The sequence below is a fragment of the Anticarsia gemmatalis genome, chromosome 5 (assembly GCF_050436995.1).
Source record: "Anticarsia gemmatalis isolate Benzon Research Colony breed Stoneville strain chromosome 5, ilAntGemm2 primary, whole genome shotgun sequence".
Taxonomy (NCBI): domain Eukaryota; kingdom Metazoa; phylum Arthropoda; class Insecta; order Lepidoptera; family Erebidae; genus Anticarsia; species Anticarsia gemmatalis.
In genome coordinates, this window is record NC_134749.1 from 7,784,796 (window position 1) to 7,799,173 (window position 14,378).

The following is a 14,378-nucleotide window of genomic DNA, read 5'->3' on the forward strand; positions in this document are numbered from 1 at the left end:
AAATTTTCTACCTATCTAAATATGTAACTATGCATTTATCTATTTATCGTATAAAGTGAGCTAATTTAATTAGGCACGAGTCCGACAGTCGGTAGAGCGCGAAGTGGCGCAGGCGGGCGCCTCGAGGAGCGGCGGGGGCGGTGGCGAGGCGGCGGGGGGAGCCTGCCCCGTGCCCGCACTATGACTAGAGGTTGTCTGCGCTGCAGACGTCGACGTTGGCTTGGTTTGCTCAGCGTTACCCGAATTAGACTTGTGGTCTCTGTGAGTCTTATCCTCGACTAAATCGTTCTTAGATTGTCTATCGTGTTTCCCATATTTATTCAGCTCATGAGGCACCAAAACCGCAAGGGGTGGTATTGGCGGAATGTAGGCGTGAGGTTCGTAATTGTCGTCGACATAATCGTTCGGGTTCCACACAGCAGTAGTTGTGACGAGCGCTGGGGTGTGCATTCTATGTGTTGTGGTCGCTCGTGACGTCACTGGTGACGTAGTGGCTGTCGTATCCTCCGTCACCAATTCAGTTGCAACTGTTGCTGTAGATGGAACTGTGAATATATTTCTATTCTTATTAGATCTAGTTTTCCGGGATTTTTGAAGTTTTGGCACGTCGATAAAGAATGGGTCTAACTGAACATCAGATTCTTTATAGTTCTTGTAATCAATTGGTACTGCCGGTTTCACCGTAGTAATAACATCACCAACCGTAAGATTTAGCTTATTGCCTTTTTTGTCGCTTACTGATGCGGTAGCCGTGACGATGATACGGGGAGGGCTACTCCTATAGGATCTAATTTTCCGAGATTTTTTAAGTTTTGGCACATCGAGAATGAGTGGGTCATTTAGAATAAATGTTTTTTTATAGTCCTCATAAATTATCGGCACTGCTGGTTGCAATGTATTAACACTCACTGTAGGGTTTAACTTTGTCCTATTTTTGTCGCTAACTGACGTAGCAGTTGTGACGATGACACTATTAGATCTAGCTTTGCGTGTTTTTTGCAGTTTTGGCACATCGAGAAAGAATGGATCAAACAGAAGGTCAGATTCTTTATAGTCGTCATAATTTATAGGTACTATTGGTTTCACTGCACTGACGACATTGCCAACCGTGAAGTTCAGCCTTTTCCCATTGCTGTCACTAACTGATGCACTGGCTGTAACGATAACACGAGGCGGGCTTTTCAATTTGATTTGAGGTCTTTCTGTGACATTCGGAGGAGCAACCGACCTTGCTGTCAGAGTGGATTCAGTGCCTGGTATCGAATCATCGCTTCGTTTTCGGTCATAGTAGAAAGGATTAAATGGTAAAGGCCGCTGCACAGGTAGCGATTGAGAATACGACTGAGGTCGATTTTGTTGTTTAACAGATGTCTCGTGTCTCTCTGAAGGTTGAGAAGTAGGTCCTGGACGTAATAGCTGATCACGTGGATCTAGCGTTGTCGCTCTAAATGGTGCTGGTTGAGGTCGCTGTACAAAAGGTGCAGGTCGCGTCGCTGAGGGCCGCGGGGCAGTCCTGGATGACTCATACGGAAAGTGGTCAAATTGTTGTGGCGGTGGCGGTGCGTGAGTTATATAAACTCCATCCGCGGGACGAAAGCTTTGACGCTGGAAAGAGATAGCTCCAGTTCCTGGTCCTCGGTGTTGGTAAATAAATTCTTGTGGTGAGAGTAAAGAGGGATCAAGGGTTGGTAGAGAGGGGGCAGAGGGTGCTGACGGAGCGGAAGGTGCGGAGGGAGCTGAGGGACCAGAGGGGGCAGAGGGCGCAGAAGGGAATGACGGGGCAAAAGACGGTGAAGGTGGTGACAGGGAAGACAAAATAGGGGAAGGTGAAGATATTGAGAGAGGTATCGGTGACGAGTAACGAGAAGTAGTGGATGGTAGGATCGTTGTCGGTGGTGGTCTTGGTGTAGTTGTAGTAGTAGTTGTTGTAGTTGTAGTCGTCGTTGTTGTTGTGCTTGGTGTTGTACTTGTTGTTTGATGATGCACGTAGTCGTCATAATCAGCATCTTCTTCTTCATCTTGGTACTCTGAAAGTCAATTTAATAAATTAGAATAAACCAAAATATTGTTAGGTAAAAGTGTTAGATTTTATGAGCAAAAGTGAGTTTATTACCTCCAGTTAGTTCCTCATTGTCTGGTGCTGTTAATGGAGTATGAGTGGGTTGGGCTTGTGATTGAATTTTCGGTTCATCTCTTTTTATGTCCTGTATAGGATCTTCCGTGGAGTCTGTAGCGTCCGTTCCGTGCCCTTGTATTTTATCTTGAGTTGTTGTAGGAGTATCATCTATTGAGGGGTCGGGATCTTGGTTAGGTTTGGTCTGTTTTTGTGACTGTTCAGTTGGTTGAGCTTGAGGTTTCTGTTGGTCTGGCTGTATGATTGGCGGCGATGTGCTACCATATAATTCTAAATTTAAGCTGTAGAACTTTTCAGACTTTGTACAATCTACTTCGTCTACTCTTTCGCACACTCTTGTCTCCTGAAAAGTTATTATTTACATATATTAAAATCAACATAGACATACAAAATGTACCTAAGTGTTTCACCGTGCTTACGCAAAGGGTCAGTTAACTGAGTGTAGGCGGCGCTTTGCCCGTGGGTAGGCTTTGATAGTAACATTCTAAAAAAATGTGAAAATGTTATATTTTTCTATAATAATAAGAATAGGTTAAAGTTTGAAGGTTTTAAGATAAATCTTTGCTGAAATTAACGGTCATATATTTATATATTTTCTAAAATTATTAATTTAAAATAAATTGCTTATTTAGTTTGCGCTGACCATATTTTCAAGTGTATCATTACCTGATCAAAGACAGTGCCGTTAAGGCAAAGGAACTTAATGTCCATGGGCTCATCGTTCTGGCCCACCGTGCACACGTGGAACATCTGGCACGAGGTCTCGAGGTCGGCGTAGTACCCGCCGATGACCTTGCCCTCGCACGTGAAGTTCGTCTCGGGCAAGTTGTCAAAGTCCAAATACTGAAAATTACAATACAAGCAAAAAAATGGGCACATTATATTCAATAGTAACATTGTTAAAGCAAATATATTATTGTTATGCACTGTTATGACTGATTTCAATTTAATAGGTTTTTGATTGAATATTTCACTGAAATTCTTTGTATAAATTCAAGTGGAACTATCGCTCGGTAAAGAAGTAGGTAACAATAGTTTTATTTAAAAAGTTGATACTCACACCCGGTTGAATAGACCTTGATATTCGAAACTCGTTCTGGAATATGAATACCAGCAACCACAGCCAAACTGAAATCAGAAAATATTTACCTGTTATTTTATTATTTGTACTGGTTTCGTTTAATTTAATGTAGAGCAATGTAGAGACCATAATAATAATTACTATAGTCTAAAATAAGACTGTTTGGCTTAAAGATTACCATGATTCAATAAGACGGTCACCGATATAATACTTAATATTAGTCAATAGAAGTTGTAGTAAATGTACTAACCAAACTTGAATCCCTTAATAAATGAAGTATTGATGAGATTCTAATAGAACCATTTTTGTGAAAATATATTTATATTCTAAGTAATAATTTTTTGATGTATTGTATTCAGGCTAAAAATGTTTGTAAGTATAATGTTTCAAACCCATGTAGGTATATGAGTGTTCGTATTCAAAGTAAAATTTAATACAACCTTGTAAGGCAGAGGCGGTGCGCACGACAAGCGCGCCGCCGGCTGAGATCCGAGCCTGCCGCCGCATCTGAAACCAAATAGAATTTATATATTTATTGTATTCTATCTTAACATACAGCTTACTGTGAAGTTATAGCACTTGATCAGATAAAGATTATGCATTTACATGTAACAATCATGTCTTTGTTAGCAGTCATGTGTCAGCACATTTCTGTTCCCTATTTCTTTTGACTCATTTTAATTCGCTAACAATAACAAAGAGCTGATGAGTTCAATTCCCAGATTAGCATGGAAGTGGAAATCAATTTCTTGTGCTAGTTGAAACAGAGGCGTAAACAAAATAAAGATGAAGGAAAAGGCAGGTCGAGTAGTTCGCACGCGCATCGCGCCTTCTTTACGGAACAATTGTGTTGCGACATTCACAATTAGCCTTCCACAATGAATTGTTCCGATATGCCTCATCTAAACTTACATAATTTTGTAATTATGTAGGTGGGTAATCCGATACAAATGAATGATCTACTTCTAAAATGTTATCTTAATCCCTTCCCACTGGAAATTGAGACTAATTGAGTTTTTATTTTAACCAATGATCACCTGCACATGATGTAGAACGATAATTTGGAGAAGTAGCAACAATAATTATGACAAATGAAAAACACAAGATTGAATCATTTTATAAAACAGTAAAGATGTTCAAAATGACCAAGAATTCCAGCGCTAAGCGGACGTGGCTCTGGGGTCACGAAAGCAAGTATGACATAAACGTAGGCTAAATGTCAAGGTCTTCCAAATAAAATAATATGTCAACGTAATAGATGAAATAGTTGGCTACCTAAATTAAATGAATGTCCGAACAATATGAAGTTTAGTAATGTTATTGTAAGTTGATAACTTGAACGTGAGATTTTGACAGGTCATTTGTTTAGTACCTGTTATGTGAGCACCTTTCTACTCAAAATAATTAACTGTACTCATACCCTTAATATACGTATAAAACGTGCGCATTAATCGAACATAATAGAAAGTATGATCGACTTTTATTTATCCCTTTTTAACAGTAAAACCATTAACGTGACTGTTATTATTGTGATGTAACGAACATTTAATTCGTAACAAACTGATATGGCTATTTATATCTAACGATAGTTTATGGTATCAACACTGCTTGCTTTCGAAGTATCCGTAATAGTTACGAGTACCGATTATGAAATGATACAAAATAATCGAACGATTATTCTATGGAATTTAAATCTAGATCTGATAACTTTTATGTTATAAGTGATAGTACGAAGAATAGAGTGGGATTTTCGGTTTCATGATAAATTCCATCACGATTATTGTGACTCACTACAAAGGTTGTACGCATCAATTGCTTATTTTAAATGTTATCGTTTGTTTGAGGATAATGTTGCAGGTTCTTGGGATTTTACATTTCGTATTAATACATATTCAAATATGCATGGAGAAGTGTGGCATTAATTTAAGAGATACTGTTTTAAATCATCATCATGAAATGATTTTATAATAATCGTTCATAACCTTGCGTAAGTAAGAAAATGTCTTGTGATTGTTGGGAGTTAGTTTCTATTCCTATAATAAAAATGCTTTGCAAAACCAGTGATTTGTTCATTGGTTGGCGACATATAATAGTGTTGAACGTTATTCGATACCGTGAAAGCTGTTGCAATGAGTAGTTGTGTCAGATTGTCCTAGGGCGTGGTTTCCTTGATGTAAGCTGTAAGACCGACGGCCAGTGGACCGGCACGAAACTAGAGCACTGCGAATGACAGAAACTCTTAGGCTGTGTGCAGATGACGCAGTTTTAGGACATGTGTTTAAACACTACGTCTGTAAGCTGACCACGTCGGAACGTGGATGAAGGTCGTTACCGTTTAAGGGAAAATTACAGGCGACCTGAACAATATGTGACCTGTTTTCGAAATGTTTTTTTACGATCACTGTTGCAAAAAATGTTTCAGATTAAAATGAGCAATCCAGTTCTCTTTATAATCAGACCATATCCTTTTACGTTCTGTTTTTAATTAAAATTCATACAGTGTTTGTCTGTAACGTGCCTAAGGCTAGAAGTACGGTTCTAGTTTCTTAAAACCATATCTCACAAGCTTAAAACAATCTAAAAACATGTCGCCAGAACTTGTTCTTTTATCTTTGAGAGAATGATTAAAGAAACTTTATAGCCGTGCGTGAGCGTGTAATGTTCTAACCGGAAGTATAATAGCTGAGGAGGTAATTGGTCCATATAGAATTAGACACTTTTTAATAGCCATTAGCGATTGCTTAGGCTGATAAACTCGAGATTTTTTTAAGCTGTTTTCTTGTAAGACATTATTAATTCTTTATTTCTCCTCTTTATCTGAGCCAGTCTTAACTTTTCCGTTAAGTCCTGATTACTAATGGACCGGATAATAACAAAAAAATGTTAAGTAAACGGGCGACCTTCAACTACATTCATTATTATAATCTTTTAAATTTATAATACCTTTACTTTGCGTAACGTGCAATTGTGAAATGTGACTATTTAGTAAGTAAGCAGTCGTTACGCCTAAATATATTGGTGTTATTTCCTTTAATGGCGAATGAATGTACCACGACCTAAATTCGATAATCCCTTTAGGCACCAGTTTTATTGTCTATAAAGTGCAGAACACCGGTGGCATAAACATTGCGTGATTGGTCCTGCCTATATGGTAATATTTGAAAAGGTTTTAATGTTACTACCATTCTCTTAGTCTCTTGTTATCAATAAGAAAGATATTTCGACAGCGCTTAAACCTTACGAGTTTACTAAGGTATTCTATAAAACAGTGATTTCTGTAGCTTTTCTATCAAATCATGTTAGTATTATTCTGCCTTTTCTATCAAGATCGGTGGAAAGCGAATCATTATTTAAAGGTTTTTAATATTTTGCAGTCAATCAATGTGGATAAAATTGAATGTACCAACAACCCAACCAACCAAAGCCAAATCGAAAAATTAAGTTAATTTACTTAATTATAAGTTTTTCGTAACGCGGCCGTAATCGCATGTAAAGTTTATAATTAGTATGAATTGCGTGAGTCTAGAGTATATCTACCTAGTACTTGTTGCTTACAATAAATCTATCATCGATAACCGGCCCAAGAGCTTCGATATTGCAGTTAAATGATTTCCCTGATCGCGACTATGATCGAATATAGTTTATAGATAGTGTCTTGACACAGTATTACATTAACTATGTAATACCAATTACCTGTATTTTGTAATAGGAAGCTCATTTCATAATATTAGACAAAGCGCGAATGATTTAATACGAGAGTTGAGAACATTTATTAAAACAATTGTAACAAAATGTTGATTGCTTATCTATATCGTGAGTACAATTAGAGAAACAATCTGTTGAAAAGATACAATAGCGTTTATTACAACTAAATGATGTTGAATAATATAGTCATTAGTCTCTGCTTATAATTAATATTGTACGTGACTGTACCGAGTTGGAAAGACTAACCGAAACAAGAAAGTTCGTAAATATATTTCAGCGAACCAACGAAATATTTATGAAAGTGACGATGCTTTTTGGGCCCTAGTATAATAAATTATTTGTATCGATATACTAACATAAGTACATTTGAATAAAAAATAATATTACGTCGGGGAAAAGTCTTTTCGCATTATAGAATGTATGAACTTGTAATAAAATCTCTTTGGCTTCAAGAATCACAAATGAGTGCACGGTTCATTAGGTTTCTTTCAGTGAGCTCGTGAGGTACCCAAATATCGAGCTTTTTTGCGTAAAGAAATTATTTTATTACAAGTTCATACATACTATAATGCGAAAAGACTTTTTCCCCGACCTTATATATCGTAAAGCTACCACTACAGTTTTTATAAAGTATCTGAAATCAGATTAAAGTGAAAAATAATGATGCGATTATGGCGTGCTCAATTGTTGTGGTCAGCCTGCAATTATTACGAGGCTTCGTTGGCCATTTTGGGGTTAACCGATGTCATGCCTAGACCACACGATGCTTAATTTATGGCCAATATTGAACGATTGTAAACACCGCGCTGTATAGTATAGGTAGAGTCAAATTAACATCATTACAACAAGAATTACCTACATATTTTCTATATTTGTTTTACTTGAATGGATAGGACATATTATGAAGTTGTATTAAGAATTTGTAGAAAGGGTGATAGGTACGGTAGGATTGTTTGTTAAGAAAAACTTGGAAACATGCTGTAAGTGAAGTGAAGTTGATTTTAGTACTAAAGTTTTATCTTTTTTCATATAACCAGTGTCTCTAACCTGACCTGGATAAGTAAAACTAATATTCTGTAGTAGGATGGCTAAAAAATTCGAAAAGAAAGTGGAGAGGCATTTGTAGAGCTTGTTCGGGTGGGCCAGCAAAAGACATCCTTTATTGCTTTAGTGCGACTAGTTTCGAGTACTTGAAATAAGAGGTGTGATTTTAGTGTTTGTCGTAAATAAACGTTAATGGTTTTTCGGCACACCCATATTGGAAACACTAGACAAGATGGCGACGCAACTGATTCAATCTATTCGATATCAATACTAACATCGTGAGTAAGCACATATTATATTTATTGGAAGCGTTTTGTTGACAGTATTATAATAATAAACAAGTTTCGATTATAACTACTGTTTAATTAATATGACTCAAGGTAATATTGTATTTTGTAAACAATCGGAATAGTTAGCTCATACATACACTTAACATTAAATCATCACAACAAATTATGAATGACAATTTAAAAAAAATTACAAGTTACAATTATAAAAGTTCCAGTTCCCAAGGTTTGAATAAAGTGACGGCAATTATTGGAATTAAAAATACACAATAGTGAAGACTACACCTTTCATGCATTTTGGATGACCAAAATATTTTTAAAATTGATATTGAGACCAAATGAAATATTTTTTTTTACGAATATTTGAATTATTGTGGCAGGTTTATGTTTGACAAATATACCATATACATACATGTACTTATCACAGAATAATTAATCACTTTTGAACAGGTCTGAATAATAATAAAACCTAGGTAGGGCGATCATAAAGTTAATGATTCTAGCGTAATAGTAATAAACGAGAACAAAAAAAAAGTAGAGCACAAGGTAAAGTTGTTTGCAAACAGAGCATTTCTGAATTACTTCGTTTTAATTAGGCGCAGTAAATTTATTATCACGTTTATATAATTACTCAAATTGTAGTGATCAAATAACAGTCATTTAAATTAAGAAGAAATAAAACCATAATACCGACCAAGGCCTTCGGGTCGTACCCTAGTTCGAGTTTATCATCAATCGTCAATTTAGCAATTAAGTTTGATTTAAATAGATGTGACCGAAATCGAATCACGGTCTAAGATCGGTCGTGACTTAATCTCATAAGTTTGCCTTTACACAATTCTGTACCTTCAGTGAAAAGTGATACATCTCGGCCTAGATCGGTTCTCATATTCACTGATTAAACTTCTTAAAAAAAAATTAGCTAAATTTCAGTCTTATCCCCGTTATTATAAGATTGAAATTGAGCGAGTTGTTTTTGTGAGTAGTGATATAAGTAAGCATTTATTTCTGGATTTTTTTGTGTAAAAAAATACTTTTTCATTCGTATCAAAGTGTACTGAACCCATATTAATATTTCTAAAATGTATTTTAATACGACTCAAGATACCACATCTTACGCGACTCAAAAGTTTTTACTTCAATTAGTACAAAGTGATATAAATCGAATCCTATCATAATACATAAAAAAATAGACACAATGCAGTTTAGTGCAAAGTGGTACATTTGTACATAAACCATAAAAATACAAAATTATTTTCATAAAAGGAAGTGACTAATGATACAACTGCAAATCAATCAATTTACACGTAATTTACCTAGCTAACTTTGATGTGATTATAAATTGAATACATATTATATTAATATAAACTTCGAAACATAGAACATAGATTTATGTGAAAAATGATAATTTTATAGTAGAATCAAAACTATCGCCAAATTTTAGAACTGAATTAGCGGAAAAATACGTAAAAGTGATTTAAGTTCGCGCAGCTCTTACGCACCCCGTCCCGCACCTCTTAGCGGGGGGTATGGAAAGGGCGCAGGAGACGCGTGATTGTCAGTCTCGTATGTGCGATTATATATTATAACGTAATATTGTATATTATAACCAGAGGCGTATTTTAAGATGGCGCGCCCCGGGCTCCTGTAGCATTCCGCCCCATCAAGGAATGAAAGATAACTAAAAATTTTTCATTTTTAACAAATTCGTAAACGTTTTTTACATCGTCCTTATCAATTTGATTTATTAAATCGGCTTTAATCGACCTTCACCTCCTCTAAGGGAGGCAAAGTCGTCTAGACCTTTAATGCTCAGTTCCGCGGTCTTTGTGTGCCTGGACACTCGGACGGTGTCCTCCCTGATGACTTCCCTCAAATTAGAGGCCAGGGCGTCGGCTTTTCCGACCCCTGCTACCCCTGGGAGCTCGAATATTCGTGCTCCCGTAGCCGCAACTCCTCCAATGTAGGCCAGGTATATTTTGGCCTGCGCGTCCCCAATAACGTCGGTCGCACCGCTTTTTGCCGCTTCCAGCTACAGCGTGATGATCACTGCAGCCGATTTCGGAGCCCGAAGTTTGGGCTTCCTTCTTTTTCTTGCCCTTTTAGTCGGCTTCCGTAGCATTGGGCGCCTTGGTTGCCTTGCTGTTTTTCCCGACGAACTGCCACTCATTGGTTGCCGTCGTGTTAGTCGACAGCGGTTTGGAAGAAACCGCACTGTAAGAAAGCTGCGGCTGATGACCCTGCTTCGCCTTGGTCCGGGGACCTGTGAGTTGCGGTGCTGTGGCGGTGGCGTGGCGGATGCGTTAGCCGGTGCAACTGAGAACGCTGCCCCTGGCTTTTCTAGCGCGGGGATCGGTGCCGTTGCCTTTACCGGTCTGGTGGCGGGCACGGGAAGTGCCCCTGCCTTCTTTTCTGCCACTAGGGGCAGACGGATGCGAGGCTCCGAGCGAGCGATTTCTGGCCTGAGGCGCCAGATTCTCATTCGTGGCATACCGCTTCTCGACTCCGACACTGCCAGCTTGATGTTCCTGGCAGCGTCTTTGAGGGATTATATAAAGTTCCCTTTGAGGTGACCGGATTTATCATATCTTTATCAGCCACCTCCACCATTGCCTCGTGGTTGGTGAGGATGGTATCCGCCAGCTGGATGGCGAATTTGTCCTTGGGGTCATTGTCTGACACTCGCTTCGCGGCGCTTTCTTTTCCTTCCCCGCCCCATCCGACTCCTCGGACTCAGGGCGCGGTCGTCTCTATCGCCAAAGGTGGCCGCTCTCGCGTAGATGAGTTGCATCCTAAACCACGCTCATGTCGGAGCCAGTGTCGGAATCGACACTAGACTCCCGAGCGACCTTCGACCTTGTCCTCACCGGCGAGGGTCCCGCGAAACTGGGCGTGCGCCGACTCTCTGCAACTACGCAGTGAAGATTGCTGTTCTTATTGCCCCCGATCTCCTCAGATTGGGGCTTTTCGCCCCTCCCACTTACATCAATGGGGTTCGTTTTAAAATTTATATTATCCATATAGTTCCCGCGAGTGTGGTAGCAAGTATCGTTCCACCGAGGTAGAGGCTTCATACTCCGGTGACCCTTATACCACTAGAGGGCGAGAGGCGCCCCAGGAGCCGCTTGCGACTGGTATTCCCTCGCATAGCGAGTGAACTTTGACCACGCAAGGCCCCCAAAGGTGGCGCCACTGCCGGAGTTACTCGGGATTTTAATAGAGGTGGTCTACTCGCGATCGGTTAGAGCAAGGCCCTCGGTTCATTCGGTTCGGCCCACCAAGGATGGGCGGGTTTACGATATCGGACGGTTGACGAGGGCGGCAGTGGCCTGGCTCCTCGTCAGCTCGGGGCACCTTGAGTGCCCACCGAGCCCGTCCTCCCACTGACGGCTCACATGTCCCGCACCTGTGTCCTCTGCAAGCAGAGGGACACGCATAGTAATTTTTTCTTCCTCGCGATCGCTGTTTCCCCAACTTCTCAATGTTACTTACCCCCTCACCACGATAAGTTGCAGACCCACTAGGGGAAAAATCGACGCGCCTACCTCGAACTCGAGCCGGCCAACATTGAAACATATAGACCCAAGATAGTTACTAGTCCAAGAAAGACTGACTTCACTTCAGAAGCTTCGCGCCGTCACACACTGAATTCTGTTCTGTTCCACTGCCTCGCCGTCCCGGTGTCTATATAACTTTATTATTTTTCTAGATAGACGAGTACATGTTAGAACTTCTAAAAATTACTTTGCGCAGGGCGACGTAAGCAATATACTAAAATATTTTTTTTTAGCGTCAGACTTGCTTCAGACATAACAAAACCGAGGTGGATAAAAAATACACGGTTCAACCAGTGCAGGAAAGAACAAGGGGCGGCTTGCATACTTGGGAAAGGTGGCTCAGGCGTGTTCAGCCTTACGTCTTAATTTTTTTTTTACTTTTCCAAATGTCCAAACCAAAGCTGTCGGGGCGGCCTACCGGCCGCCCTTGGGCCGACCCTGGGCCGCCCCTGAGCCGCCCCTGGCGGCCTGCCGCCCCGGGCTATAGCCCTTCTAGCCCTAGGGTAAATACACCCCTGATTATAACGATATATTCTAGCTTGTAGCAATAATCACTAACTAGTTTTAAAAAAATCTTTGGTGTAAAGGGATACAAATGAATATTTTCATACTATTCTTTAATAAAACAAGGAAATAAGATTGCTGACAATTAAATTGATCATATTAGTTTTACGACTTTTGCTTACAATAACTGTTTGCTAGCAAAACAGGGCAAAACGCAAACCTTATAACATTTCACACCAAACGATAACTAAATGTGTAAAATAATGCAATTTGTTTTAGACCTATCTACACAAAAATTAGCAAAGAAAATTATAGTGTACAGTGATACAACTGGCTATTTTTAGTAATAACTTAAATCTCGTGCAATATAATGAATTCAAACCTAGGTCTAAATAATCTTATTGGTATTATGTACTCGTAACACATACCGTTTTTCATTTTAAAACGTCAGAAACATAATGAGAATTTTTTGAATCTTTGACTTCAAATTACTCAAAACTGTGATTTTTGACTTGTATCACTTTTCACTGATGGTACAGAATTCTCGGTTGGTGTCTATTGGCTATAGTATTATATGTTACGTACAGGCACAACAAAAAGCTACGCATGAACGGTGCAAGCGATGTAACGGGCCGTGTGGGCCGCCGCCGTGCGCCGCGCCGTCGCTGAGGCCGCGAGCTCGTCGCACTCCGTTATGTCATCAAGTATGTCGAGAGCCGCGTCCCGAGCACCTGCTAGCTGAGACTATGCGGTCACTTCAACCGTACATCACATATTTATGTAAAACGCACGCACCACGCTTCACTAACTACGCGTTCCACGGCATTATTCGCAATATTTGATGAACTGATTTAAATATTCAGTTCAGTCATGTAAGGCAATTAAACCCATTGATCTACAATAGCCAACTAGTTTTGCTACAATTGCCTACATAATCATTATAACCGCAATGATTGTTATGTAATGGCATTAGCCAAATATAGAATCCCCGCGGTCTGACGCGTCACGTCTCGGCGGTCTTCAGGCTCATAACAAATGACCCCCTCCTATGTACGCACTGACAGTCGACGACGGACACTCACGAAACCACTCTGAGCTTTACTCATGAGATCCTTTCAGTGCGATAATATTACACCCAAATGTCATATTGTGTTACGATTCGATAAACACGCCGATATTCAGGAAGAGAATCGTGACGGGGAAAATATGATATAAAGAATCGTTGCATAAGAATGGCCTTTGATCGATGATATGTTTCGACCACTTTGGCAATGTCAAAGTTGTCTCAGTGGTCCAGTTTTTAGGGTATCACAATCGAGGTCTCGTATTGTTACGAAATTAAATGTTGTATAAATAAGGAATAAACATGAATAGAGTCAGGTCTTAGATAGAGCATGTGATAGGGATATACGTAATAAAAGCACGAACAATGGGTCGCCTACTCGAATAAGACAATTAAGTTAATAATTGTGACCTATGTCGACACGCGTGGTGAATATTACCTGTGCCATATTGGGACAGTTTAACTACCGGTTGTGTACTTAATCCCGGGACTGATTCACGACGTGATTATCCTTATCAATTACAAAGACGCGTTCTCGCCTACGCCGGCTCGCATGTTTGATTGTTGTACATTTATGGAACTAAGGTACTTTCATTGTTAACGCATCTTAAATCACATCTGTTAACGTTTCGAAATCTCTCTTTAAGGTCGTTGCATGCAATTGTATCAGGGCACTCGAAAAAGCTCCTTACGTACCTGACTGGTCTAGTTTTCGTAATGTGTTATGACGGAGTTCTGAAAGGCACTGTTTGTAGAATAATGTATCAGCGAGAACGTCTGTCCTATTATATGTCGTTAGTGACAATACTGAACACGTGTCAGTGATGTTTGTATACTTAGAGAGAGCTATATAAACTGTAGGGTCCTCGCAGCGGTCGCCAGTGAGTCACTTGTTACGTTGAAACTCATATTCACAGGATATGAGACAATTCATAACAACATCTAAATACGCCGTACATAACCGTATTATGATAGGTACATTTATTGTTACGCAATAAGCTAT

At 39.5% G+C, this 14,378-nt stretch overlaps 1 protein-coding gene across 1 annotated transcript in view; it reads right to left on the bottom strand.

The window, feature by feature from the left end:
- Positions 1-14,378, bottom strand: part of LOC142973258 (uncharacterized) — a 47,963-nt gene that overhangs the window by 7,023 nt on the left and 26,562 nt on the right. Inside the window, exons 3-7 of the mRNA XM_076114896.1 lie at positions 3,656-3,722; positions 3,195-3,262; positions 2,801-2,977; positions 2,114-2,477; positions 76-2,027 (exon numbers count right to left, since the gene is read on the bottom strand). Of these exons, the coding sequence (XP_075971011.1) occupies positions 76-2,027; positions 2,114-2,477; positions 2,801-2,977; positions 3,195-3,262; positions 3,656-3,722 (2,628 nt within the window). The remainder of the gene's footprint in view (positions 1-75; positions 2,028-2,113; positions 2,478-2,800; positions 2,978-3,194; positions 3,263-3,655; positions 3,723-14,378) is intronic.